We start from the raw sequence: 13,502 nt of genomic DNA on the forward strand, positions 1-13,502 counted from the left end.
GCAAAGTAGCATCCCCGCTAAACTTTTGGGAAATGGCACGTTCACTTTCTCCCTTTCCCTTTCATCCATAAACACAGTCAAGTGCAGATGCAGTTCAGCAGCTCAAATCAGCAGGATGTGGGGCATTGATATTAGGAAGGACGTCTACCATGGACGGATCGCTAAAATAATGATCATGATCACACTTCATCAATGTAAATATTATGGGGAGACCTATACATTTGGCAGGCAAGCACGAGTTATCAGTGTAGCCTATTATCGTCTAGACACGACGTTGAAATAACAAAATAGGCCTTTTTATAGGCAAATGGGCAGCATTATGCTCACGCCAGTCCTCTAGAACGCAAATGTAGTCTTCCTACTTTTGAACCTTAATAACATCTGGCACAGAATAAGGACTACTGCCAGAAAATAACATTTGTTTTGTTTGAAGTTGGTCCAAGTGTGACTTGCTCAGAGATTCAGCTCCTCTGTCCAACTTTCATTACTCAAACTCTCCTGTTGGATTTGTGTGTGCCGATTTGTGTGTGCCGTGTGGCTCAGTTGGTAGAGCATGGCGCTTGCAACGCCAGGGTTGTGGGTTCATTCCCCACGGGGGGACCAGGATGAATATGTATGAACGTTACAATTTGTAAGTCGCTCTGGATAAGAGCGTCAGCTAAATGACTTAAATGTAAATGTAAATGTATATATAGCTATGCACATGCACAAATGGGATTTATTTACAAAAGATAGGAGTCAAACAAGTTAAATCGACATCCATTGATGGAAAATGATCTGGCGATTTGAAAAACGGCAAATGATCTTTTATCTTGCGACATGTGTAAATTCCTTTATTACGTCACATCAGCTTACGATAATTATTATTTTGATGGAAAACTGAATTTTGCTTTTTACGTCGACGTCCCTTCTTAAATCACTTGATAACGTCATGAAGTATGACATGCTCCTATATTTTCTTAGTCTGCTCATACTGTCTCATGATCCAATTCCTGATTGCTACCCAGTCACCATGGGAAATGTCCAGTCTCTCTCACCCAGCTATCAGAGGGCGGCCGGAGATGGGCCGGGCAGTGTGGGCCATGACACGGCTGTTCAGAACAGCAGGAACGCCAAAGCCAAGAACCTGAAGAGCTGCTCGATCATCAACGTGAAGCGGAGGAAGGGTTCCAAGAAGGTGCAGCCCAACGGGAACAACGAGAACAACGTGACCCACCTCAACAAAAACAACTCGACCCAGGGCTGTGGCTGCAGAGCGTAGCCCGCTTCCTGCTCAACCACGGCTGGGGGAACCAGAGCATCCTCACACCAGCCAATGTGGTGTTTGTCTACATGCTGTGCCGCAAGGTGGTCTCCTCCGAGGCAGTCACCGAGCACCAGCTGCAGGCCATGGTGATCACCTGCCTCTACCTGACCTGCTTCTACATGGGCAACGTGAACTCCTACCCACTGAGACCCTTCCTGGTGGAGAGCTCCAGGGATATCTTCTGGGAGAGCTGCCTGTCTATCATCAACCTGATGAGTGGCAACATGCTCCAGATGAGCACGGACCAGCACTATTTCTTCCAGCTGTTTGCCAACCAAAAGAACGAAAGCCAGGAGGAGAGGAGCCGCTTGCTCATCGGTCTGGACCGGCGAGGGGCCTGGGGAGAGGGTCCAGGGGAGGGCAGGGGCCTCCTCCAGTCTGGCATTTCAAAATGGAGGGAGGAAAGGGGAGAGGGGAAACGATGATTCACAAATGAGGGTACATTTGGCTTAGATGAACCCCAAAAGTTAAAATTGAACAAATCAAAACGAATAATGAAAAAAAATATATAGAAAAGAAACACAAATCTACAGCTATAATTGATTGTGGAGAAGACGAAGGCTGCAGCCAACCAGCCACACATGACTGTTTCTTTGACTTTCTAAGATGTGCACTGCCTACCATAGGAGGGTGATTGAGCACCCTTGTGTGACTGGGCTAGTGCTCTCATCACACTGAGATTGCAGCCTACCAACCTACTATTCTGACAGTCAGATGTGCACTGCCTATCATGGGTGGGTAGCTGAGCACTGCTATACAGTGCATTTGGAAAAGTATTCAGACCCCTTGACTTTATCCACATTTCGTTACAGCCTTTTTCTAAAATGGATTCATTCATTTTTCCCCCTCCTCAATCTACACACAATAGCCCATAATGACAAAAAATAAAGATAAAGAATAAAATAAAGAAAAACGGAAATATCACATTTACATAAGTATTCAGACCCTTTACTCAGTACTTTATTGAAGCACCTTTGGCTGCAATTACAGCCTCAAATCTTCTTGGGTATGACGCTACAAGCTTGGCACATCTGTATTTGGGGAGTTTCTACCATTCTTCTCTGCAGATCCTCTCAAGCTCTGGCAGGTTGGATGGGGAGTGTTGCTGCACAGCTATTTTCATGTCTCTCCTGAGATGTTCGATTGGGTTCAAGTCAGGGCTCGGGCTGGGCCACTCAAGGACATTCTGAGACTTGTACCGAAGCCAGTCCTGCGTTGTCTTGGCTGTGTGCTTGGGGTCATTGTCCTGTTGGAAGGTGAACCATCGCCCCAGTCTGAGGTCCTGAGCGCTCGTAAAGGCCTGATTGGTGGAGTGCTGCAGAGGTGGTTGTCCTTCAACACTGCAGAAATGTTTTGGTACCCTACCCCAGATCTGTGCCTCGACACAATCCTGTCTCTGAGCTCTACGGACAATTACTTCGACCTCATGGCTTGGTTTTTACTCTGGCAACTGTGGGACCTTCTATAGACAGGTGTGTGCCTTTCCAAATCATGTCGAATCAATTGAATTTACCACAGGTGGACTCCAATCAAGTTGTAGAAACATCTCAAGGATGATCAATGGAAACAGGATGCACCTGAGCTCAATTTATAGTCTCATAGCGAAGGGTCTGAATACTTACGTAAATAAGGTATTTCTGTTTTTTATGAGGTATTGTGTGTAGATTGATGAGCATTTTTTTTGTTTTATCCATTTTAGAATAAGGCTGTAATGTAACAAAATGTGTAAAAAAGTCAAAGGGTCTGAATACTTTCCGGATGCATTGTATATCGAATGAAAGCCATAATAAACATTGACATGATAGACACTTAAGAGATAGAGTCAGTTGAATGAAATCCCTTACAACACTGTTGTTGGCTGTGTTGATGAAGTTGTTGACAAGTTAACTGGATAACGAATTCAAATAAAGGTAACTGCCAAAATAAAGCAAACATCATCATAAAGTGTCTTAGTAGAGCGTTGGGCCACCACGAATCAAAACAGCTTCAATGCACCTTGGCATAGTTTCGACAAGTGTCTGGAACTCAATTGTGGACTCTATGTTGGACCCCAGGAAGAGGAACTGCTGCATGTGCAGTAGCTAATGGGGATCCTAATAAACAAAACAATTGGAGGGATGCGACACCATTCTTCCAAGAGAAATTCCATCATTTGGTGTTTTGTTGATGGAAAACGCTGTCTCAGGCGCCGCTCCAGAATCTCCCATAAGTGTATAATTGGGTTAAGATCTGGTGACTTTCATTCAGTGACCACTCGTTCCCTGTGGATGGGGGCATTGTCATCCTATGGGGGCATAGCCATGGTAGCCAAAATAATGGCCGGCCCAGCATTTTTATACATGACCCTAAGCATGATGGGATGTTAATTGCTTAATTAACTCATGAACCACACGTGTGGAAGCACCTACTTTTAATACACTTTGTATCCCTTTTCTACTCAAGTGTTTCCATTATTTCCTCACTTACCTGTACATCCTGCGGTCAGAAGTTATGCAGTTAGATCCATCTACATTGTCAGCAGTGTGAGGTCAGAGACACGCACGCACGCACACACACACACAGACACAGTACTCACTTATCGAGGGTGTGTGCTTCCTGGCCGTACTCAGGCAGGTCATTGAGGTCCCGTGGCGAGGCATCCACCATGGTCAGGTCCAGAGGCAGGCTGTCCCCCTCCTTCCCCACCACCTCTAACCCTGTCAGTCCCAGGTAGTGGGAGTCCCCCCACGTCATACTCAACTCTATCCTAAGGCCTGAAGGGGGGGGGGGGGGGGGGGGGAGAGAGAGATCTTAGAGAGTCTGTGTGAAACAAGCTGAGCTAGCAACATTTTACAGAGAGAAAAATACAGTCCTGTGTTTAAAATGAGGAATGAATGAATTGATCATGAATAACACTAACTTAGAAGGGAGTACTCACACTTTCCGTTGTGCATTCCTGGGATCTGCTCCAGGGTCTCCTCAGACTGACCATCAGTAGGGTTCAGATGGAGTTTTAACTGAAAAATGGCAGTGAATAGAAACCAGAAATGTTAGTGCTAGGCTGGAACAAAACCTGCACGTCTTGTATCAATCCGGCAGGTAGCCTAGTGGTTAGAGCGTTGGACTAGTAACCGAAAGGCTGGAACAAAACCTGCACGTCTTGTATCAATCCGGCAGGTAGCCTAGTGGTTAGAGCGTTGGACTAGTAACCGAAAGGCTGGAACAAAACCTGCACGTCTTGTATCAATCCGGCAGGTAGCCTAGTGGTTAGAGCGTTGGACTAGTAACCGAAAGGTTGCAAGATCGAATCCCCGAGCTGACAAGGTAAAAATCTGTAATTTTGCCACTGAACAAGGCAATTAATCCACTGTTCCTAGGCCGTCATTGAAAATAAGAATTTGTTCTTAACTGACTTTCCATGTATTCACTGTAGTCCCAGTCAGTCATGTTGTACTCACAGCGAGGTCGTCCTCGGGTCTGAAGCCAGTCTGGGTGAAGGGTCTGTCCTCCCCCTCTCCGTCGGCCGTGCGGGGCCTCTGCAGCTCCTCCTCATACCCCACCAGCTCTTCGAAGCCCTCCGCCTCCCCGCAGAACGTCTCGTCGTAGCGCGACATAGCCTCCAGGATCTCATCATCCGTGGTAAACAAGATGGTGTCCCCGAACTGGTCCAGACCTAAGAGGAGAGGGGTGGAGGTATAATTCAGGATGTTAGAGGCAAACATGTTTTAATGCATGGGCAACAAATTACATTAAACCTACACTGAGCGTATAAAACATAAAGAACACAAGCTCTTTCCATGACATAGACTGACCAGGTGAATCCAGGTGAAAGCTATGATCCCTTATTGATGTCACTTGTTAAATCCACTTCAATCAGTGTAGATGAATGGGAGGAGAGAGGTTAAATAAGGACTTTTAAGCCTCGAGACAATTGAGACATAGATTGTGTGCGTGCGTGTGACATTCAGAGGGTGAATGGGCGAGACAAAAGATTTGAGTGCCTTTGAACGGGCTATGGTAGTAGGTTTGTGTCAAGAACTGCAACGCTGATGGGTTTTTCACGCTCATCAGTTTCCCGTGTGTATTAACAATGGTCCCCGACCCAAAGGACATCCAGCCAAATTGACACAACTGTGGGAAGCATCGGAGTCAACATGGGCCAGCATCCCTGTGGAACCTTGTAGAGTCCATGCCCCGACGAATTGAGGCTGTTCTGAGGGCAAAAGCGGGGGTGTGCAACTCAATATTAGGGAGGCGTTCTTAATGTTTTGTACACTCAGTGTATTTTGTCACCAAACAAATGCTGTAGTTCTACGATCTAATGTAATATAATATCACGAAGCTCCTAAAATAAGGACCTAGTATAGGCCAACTGTGGTAGAACTATAACATGGGATACATTTAGGTGTCTAAGGAGAGAGGCTATCCCTCACTCATGATCCCCCTTACCTCCAGACAGTGTCCCTGACGCCTTGGCGATCTCTCCCCTGAAGATGCACCTCCCATCCAGCAGCATCTCAGCCTCCTTCACCCCCCTGAACGAGTGGATCCTGGACTTGTTGTAATTCCACACTCTTATCATGGCCACCTGACATGGCCCAGCGAACTCCAGGTAGATCACGTGACTCATCCCCTGGGTGAACGGCGCTAGCCACAGGTGCATGTCGTCCTGCGTGCGGTTGATTCCGTCGATTAGGTTGGCGACTACGCGCGGGTCTTTGCCGTAGGCGGGCAGCACGTTAATATCGGGTGGATCGGCTTGGATGTGGGCGGGCCGGACGGGCTGACCGCTGGAGCTGAAGACTTCCAGACCGTTGAGGCCCACGTAGTGACGGTCGCCCCATGTGGACAGGATGTTAATGACCAGACGTTGACCACGTGGGAGGACCGGAATCTCAAACTCTGGCTCGGCGGAAAGGTCATCCACCGGGTCATCGCAGAAGCCCCCTTGAGGGGCGGGTGAAGAGAGGTGGAACAAGGAGGGGAAGGGGCTGCAGGGGGGGCCTGCTGGGTCGGAGGTGATACTGGCGGCTCTGGAGGAACGCTGGAGGAACTCGTCAAAGATGTCGCCCTCGAAGCCCATGTTGGAGATGCGACCACGCTGGCACTGGTTGAACTTTGTGAGGGAGTTCCAGGACTCCATGAGGTTGTCATCCTGGGCCTGCCGGCTGTGGAGCGTGGCCCGTGGGGTACGATGCTGCCTTTTGCTGCTGCTGCCTGACACTGAACTTGGCTCCTCTGTGGAATCAACACACTCTCATGTTACCTCAAAGACCATGCAGAGTACCTAATACAAGTGTAGCTAAGCAAGCTTATTTTTTGACCGTTTTATACATTGTGGTACTCCATATCATTTTGCGAGTAAAAATTCTCCAACTAAAGTTATGGCCCACAATAATCCTAAAATAATAGTACATATTTCAGTTACGAAGAAGATACAATTTCTATGGTAATGATTATGTAATTTTCACACTGAATAGCCCAACTCCGACAGCTGGTGTGATAATGGTCAAAGAGTCTATGGCCCACTTTCAGCTGACACATCCACAACAGATATGGTCAGATCCAGCTGGCATGTGCCCTGTGTGTGTGTGTGTGTGTGTGTGTGTGTGTGTGTGTGTGTGTGTGTGTGTGTGTGTGTGTGTGTGTGTGTGTGTGTGTGTGTTTGTTTCCAGATAGGGGAAAAACAAGCTATTACTAGAGGGTCTGGGGGGGAGTCTGTCTGTTGTCACGGAGATAAAGAGGGATTATTATAGGATGCAGGCCTGGATTTGTTGTGATGCAGCAATCTGTCTGCTCTATAATCTCATTTAGGAAAAAAAATAAGATATGTCTGGTCTGCCGTTGACAAGAACAACGAGATTTCTCAATATCCTCAACATTGGGAAACCAATGGCAGATCCTGGGGGGAAAACATTCTTGAGTTGCAAAATAAAGGCAAGTAGACAAACAGGCTACCACTAGAGATGATTCTGTCTCAAATCACATTAACTTCTCATATCTTGCCTGCACAGCCCAGTATGCAGAGTAGATAAAGGAGCCGCAAAAGTATTGTACAAATGAAATTACACACACACACAGGGTATATTATCCTACCTGTGGTCGGTCCAATGGCTCCTTGCTGGTGCTCCTCTGCTGGTTTTCTGCTACTAGTGTTGTTGTTCATGCCTGAGCTCCTACGTCCACTAACAGGCCGGTCCTGGCGCTGCTGGTCACTCAGCTCCTCCAGCAGGTCACCTCCCAGGTCCAGAGAGTCTGCACTCCACTGGCCCTCGTTCACAGTCCTGTCCACCCCCCGACACACCCTCCCCGGGTTACAGCCCAGCTCCGGGAGCACCGAGGTAGAGGTGGATTGGGGGAGGGGAGGTTTGGGCTCCACAGACTGCTGGGGCACTAGCCAGAGGGGTCTCTCCCTTCCGGCCTCGCAGCCCTCAGGGGCACTCCGGGCCAGGGGCTGTAGCCACTGGGGACTCCTGGAGGAAGAAGGCTGGGTGGTGACTGTGCACTCTGTGGGTTGACCCGACTGCTCCAGTTGCTGTTTCAGAGGGGGGTGGGGGAGGGCCAGGTCTGGAGGGTCCATGTCAAAGGAGTCCCAGTTTGTAGATGTGGGGGAGGGGGGATTGTAGATTTTATCCTGCATGTCTATCCTGACCTGAGCTAGCCCCTCAGAGAGTCCGTGGTTGGGGTCTCGATTCTCCCCTCTGGTTTCCACCCACACGCCACTCTCGTCATGGCGCTGTGGGCTGGCACCCCGCAGACTGTGGCCGGACCCCACTGGGCTGGGAGAGAAGGATTCTGGAACTTGGAGTGCCTGGAGGTCGATGCTGGTGCTGTAATCAAAGATCTGGTTGCCACAGCCCTTGTCCAGCTCACCTTCAAACACCAGCGTGCTGTTGAGGTAAAGATTCACATGCCGGGCACCAACGTCCAGGTCCTAAAAAAGAACAGCACAGCTATTTCAGGCTCTAAGCAGGGCAATATTTAGGTAATGCATGGATATCGTTAGACCGTATAAGAAAAGCAACATTGAAAATTCCAAGTCAAACACATCTCAATGAAAAATGCAGAGGTGAAAAAGGAAAATGTCAAAGAGCTTGAATATTGATGTGAACGTGACATAGATCAACACTGAAACGGATACCATACTGTTAACCAAGGAGCTTCCTAGTTGTAGGCCCCAATATTCTTTCCCACAGGTATGTAGACAGAGTCAATTAAGCTAACCGTGCAGACGTAGTCAACTGGAAAGCTAATTGTAAGTAGCCTCCTTACCAACACACACAGACAGACATGGGGGATGGCTAAATGGCTAAGACCAGACTCACATCTCCTCAATCCCTGCTCATTAAATCAGTGTATCCCCACCCCCTGGATCCCACAGTATCAAACAGCTCCTTACCTCGCATCCTAAAACACACCACTAGAACCTAAAATAGGACTCAATGAACAGAGACACTGCTGATATCAACCCATATCATCCATAGTTCCAGACAGACCCCTGGTTGCCTGGGCTTTGTGATTCCCGTCCTTCCCTTTTTTGACAGCAGCAGGGCGAGAGACGAGAGCAGTAACCTGGGCGTCCCCTCACTAATCCTCCAGGTCTAATCTCCTACTGTTCCACATTTGGACTGACTGATAGCTTACACAGACACGGCTTGAAGGCTATACCCTCCCTCCCAAAGCCTTCTGCCAGTATGGTGGTCACCCTGTAGAATGACAGGGGCTGGCTGAAGCAAGCTGGATTTATGAGCAACCTTTAACAGATGATGGTGTTTATTTTAGTAAACCCTGAATAACCCTGAACTAGGACTGGTGTGATGAACCAATCAGAGGCTGTATATATGTAAGGGCTGCACATACAGTAAGTGCTAACAACTTAATATACTTAAGTACCATTTCTATCAAAATCCACTTGAATCCTTACCTAATGCAACCCTTTTTACTATAATTGGCAACCTCTATTGCAAAGGCTCCAGCCAAAAGCAGTGCACTACAAAATAAGGAATAGGGTACCATTTCAGACTCAATCTGACAGTTTGGCCCTAAAATGGGCTCTTACACTGAGGCTCCTGTTGTAGTTCCAGATCTTGATCAGAGATATCCCAAAGTCCGGAGAGCGCTCCGTGTTCCTGATGATGAAGTAGAGTTGGACCGGAAGATGGAAAGGACAGGTCCACATATGACACTCCTTTGTGGTCTGGTGGTCAAACCAACACAACAACATATAAGCAGTCAGTTTAAGTAAAAAATACAAATCTGCATTTTTTATTGGTCATATACACATATTTAGCAGATGTTATTGCGGGTGAAGCGAAATAGATGAATACATTCACTTACAAAGCCCGTGCAGTCAAAATGTTCCTGTATTTTATATATATTTCCACAGTAAGAGGTTGGACAAATACTGTAATATTGTGAAAATGATGATTATTCCCTTTTAGTGTAAGAGCTGTTTAAAAAGACAGCCTGAAATTTCAGCCTGTTTTGGTGGGATGGAATTTTGGCCTGGCTGATGACATCACCAGGTGGTAAATTAGTTAATAGACCAATAAGAAAGAAAGTTCCAAACCGCTCTGCCAATAACAGATAGTTTTCAATGTTTTTCCCTCCCCACTCAGACCACTCTAAGACAGTCCTATCAAAATTATTGCTAGAGAAATTGCTCTTGCTAAGAAGCTATTGTTTATTTTTGATAATTTTAATTGAAAACAATCACAGTAAGGTACTTAATTGTTACCCATAACTGATTTTGTATTGAGATAAAAATGGCTGCAATGGGCCTTTACAGTATATTGGGTCTCTGGTCATTTTAATCTGGTAACACTCAGAGTACCATATTGCTAAAGCGTAATACAGTCCAAAGCCACTGAGCCGTGATAGTCCGGGAACCCATTGTGACATAGCTACACGGTTCTGAGACCACCGTCCGTGGGGACGCACAGCCTGACCGCGCACCTTCCCCAAATTCCCAACCAACACGACTCTGCAAACGCGTCTTCTATTCATTTGAATGGGGTGAAGGTTGGAGAAATTGCTCGAGCCGCACTGAGAAATCGGAAAACAAACGGTCCAATATTCTAGAAAAGTGCTGTGGGGACCTCTACACGTTTTAGACTATGATAAGCATTTCATGTATATTAAGTGTATTTACAGTGCTGTGAAAAAGTACTTGCCCCCTTTCTAATTTTCTCCAGCTTTTCATATGTTTGATACTACAGTAAATGTTATCAGATCTTCAACCAAAACCTAATATTAGATAAATGGAACCTGAGTGAACAAAAAACACAACAATTACATACTTATTTCAATTATTACATAAACAAAGTTACAGTTGAAGTCGGAGGTTTACATACATCTTAGCCAAAAACATTTAAACTCAGTTTTTCCACAATTCCTGACATTTAATCCTAGTAAAAATTCCCTGTCTTAGGTCAGTTAGGATCACCACTTCATTTTAAGAATGTGTAATGTCAGAATAATAGTAGAGAATTATTTCTTTCAGCTTTTATTTCTTTCATCGCATTCCCAGTGGGTCAGAAGTTTACATACACTCAATTAGTATTTGATAGCATTGCCTTTAAATTGTTTAACTTGGGTCAAACGTTTCGGGTAGCCTTCCACAAGCTTCCCCACAATAAGTTGGGTGAATTTTGGCCCATTCCTCCTGACAGAGCTGGTGTAACTGAGTCAGGTTTGTAGGCCTCCTTGCTCGCATACGCTTTTTCAGTTCTGCCCGCAAATTTTCTATAGGATTGAGGTCAGGGCTTTGTGATGGCCACTCCAATACCTTGACTTTGTTGTCCTTAAGCTATTTTGCCACAACTTTGGAAGTATGCTTGGGTTTCATTGTCCATTTGGAAGACCCATTTGCGACCAAGCTTTAACTTCCTGACTGATGTCTTGAGATGTTGCTTCAATATATAAAAAATTATTTTCCCCCCTCATGATGGCATCTATTTTGTGAAGTGCACCAGATCCTCCTGCAGCAAAGCACCCCCACAACATGATGCTGCCACCCCGTGCTTCACAGTTGGGATGATGTTCTTCAGCTTGCAAGCCTCCCCTTTTTCCTCCAAACATAATGATGGTCATTATGGACAAACAGTTCTATTTTTATTTCATCAGACCAGAGGACATTTCTCCAAAAAGTACGATCTTCGTCTCCATGTGCAGTTGCAAACCATAGTCTGACTTTTTATGGCGGTTTTGGAGCAGTGGCTTCTTCCTTGCTGAGCGGCCTGTCAGGTTGTTTCGATATAGGACTCGTTTTACTGTGGATATAGATACTTTTGTACATGTTTCCTCCAGAATCTTCACAAGGTCCTTTGCTGTTGTTCTGTGATTGATTTGCACTTTTCGCACCAAAGTACGTTCATCTCTAGGCGACAGAACGCGTCTCCTTCCTGAGCGGTATGACAGCTGCGTGGTCCCATGGTGTTTTTTTATTATTTTTTATTGATTTATTTTTTATTTAAAGGGGTGGATCAGCTTAATATTGCGGAAAGAATGTTGCTTCCAATATAATTGTCTGCATCATTTCCAATCCCCCATATTTTTGGGGTAAATATACAGTGGGGAGAACAAGTATTTGATACACTGCCGATTTTGCAGGTTTTCCTACTTACAAAGCATGTAGAGGTCTGTAATTTTTATCATAGGTACACTTCAACTATGAGAGACGGAATCTAAAACAAAAATCCAGAAAATCACATTGTATGATTTTTAAGTAATTAATTTGCATTTTATTGCATGACATAAGTATTTGATACATCAGAAAAGCAGAACTTAATATTTGGTACAGAAACCTTTGTTTGCAATTACAGAGATCATACGTTTCCTGTAGTTCTTGACTAGGTTTGCACACACTGCAGCAGGGATTTTGGCCCACTCCTCCCTACAGATCTTCTCCAGATCCTTCAGGTTTCGGGGCTGTCGTTGGGCAATACGGACTTTCAGCTCCCTCCAAAGATTTTCTATTGGGTTCAGGTCTGGAGACTGGCTAGGCCACTCCAGGACCTTGAGATGCTTCTTACGGAGCCACTCCTTAGTTGCCATGGCTGTGTGCTTCGTGTCGTTGTCATGCTGGAAGACCCAGCCACGACCCATCTTCAATGCTCTTACTGAGGGAAGGAGGTTGTTGGCCAAGATCTCGCGATACATGGCCCCATCCATCCTCCCCTCAATAAGGTGCAGTCGTCCTGTCCCCTTTGCAGAAAAGCATCCCCAAAGAATGATGTTTCCACCTCCATGCTTCACGGTTGGGATGGTGTTCTTGGGGTTGTACTCATACTTCTTCTTCCTCCAAACACGGCGAGTGGAGTTAGACCAAAAAGCTATATTTTTGTCCCATCAGACCACATGACCTTCTCCCATTCCTCCTCTGGATCATCCAGATGGTCATTGGCAAACTTCAGACAGGCCTGGACATGCACTGGCTTAAGCAGGGGGACCTTGCGTGCGCTGCAGGATTTTAATCCATGACGGCGTAGTGTGTTACTAATGGTTTTCTTTGAGACTGTGGTCCCAGCTCTCTTCAGGTCATTGACCAGGTCCTGCCGTGTAGTTCTGGGCTGATCCCTCACCTTCCTCATGATCATTGATGCCCCACGAGGTGAAATCTTGCATGGAGCCCCAGACCGAGGGTGATTGACCGTCATCTTGAACTTCTTCCTTTTTCTAATAATTGCGCCAACAGTTGTTTCCTTCTCACCAAGCTGCTTGCCTATTGTCCTGTAGCCCATCCCAGCCTTGTGCAGGTCTACAATTTTATCCCTGATGTCCTTACACAGCTCTCTGGTCTTGGCCATTGTGGAGAGGTTGGAATCTGTTTGATTGAGTGTGTGGACAGGTGTCTTTTATACAGGTAACGAGTTCAAACAGGTGCAGTTAATACAGGTAATGAGTGGAGAACAGGAGGGCTTCTTAAAGAAAAACTAACAGGTCTGTGAGAGCCGGAATTCTTACTGGTTGGTAGGTGATCAAATACTTATGTCATGCAATAAAATGCAAATTAATTATTTAAAAATCATACAATGTGATTTTCTGGATTTTTGTTTTAGATTCCGTCTCTCACAGTTGAAGTGTACCTATGATAAAAATTACAGACCTCTACATGCTTTGTAAGTAGGAAAACCTGCAAAATCGGCAGTGTATCAAATACTTGTTCTCCCCACTGTATATATCCATACACGCATGCATACATATACACATATATACA

The 13,502-nt window shown here is 45.9% G+C and overlaps 2 protein-coding genes across 4 annotated transcripts in view; one reads left to right on the plus strand and one right to left on the minus strand.

Moving 5' to 3' along the window:
• The window catches only part of LOC139541941 (katanin-interacting protein-like), a 40,626-nt gene that overhangs the window by 10,508 nt on the left and 16,616 nt on the right, over nucleotides 1-13,502 (minus strand). For all 3 annotated transcript variants that reach the window (XM_071346859.1, XM_071346857.1, XM_071346858.1), the window contains exons 11-16: nucleotides 9,345-9,482; nucleotides 7,382-8,219; nucleotides 5,735-6,523; nucleotides 4,744-4,958; nucleotides 4,224-4,302; nucleotides 3,882-4,059 (exon numbers count right to left, since the gene is read on the minus strand). In XM_071346859.1, coding sequence (XP_071202960.1) covers nucleotides 3,882-4,059; nucleotides 4,224-4,302; nucleotides 4,744-4,958; nucleotides 5,735-6,523; nucleotides 7,382-8,219; nucleotides 9,345-9,482 — 2,237 coding nt within the window. The remainder of the gene's footprint in view (nucleotides 1-3,881; nucleotides 4,060-4,223; nucleotides 4,303-4,743; nucleotides 4,959-5,734; nucleotides 6,524-7,381; nucleotides 8,220-9,344; nucleotides 9,483-13,502) is intronic.
• LOC139541908 (cyclin-dependent kinase 5 activator 1-like) lies at nucleotides 820-1,731 on the plus strand. Its single transcript, XM_071346790.1, has 2 exons — nucleotides 820-823; nucleotides 1,157-1,731. The coding sequence occupies exons 1-2, from the start codon at nucleotides 820-822 to the stop codon at nucleotides 1,729-1,731; spliced, it is 579 nt and encodes a 192-aa protein (XP_071202891.1).

Source organism: Salvelinus alpinus, chromosome 17 (genome assembly GCF_045679555.1).
Source record: "Salvelinus alpinus chromosome 17, SLU_Salpinus.1, whole genome shotgun sequence".
Lineage (NCBI taxonomy): Eukaryota > Metazoa > Chordata > Actinopteri > Salmoniformes > Salmonidae > Salvelinus > Salvelinus alpinus.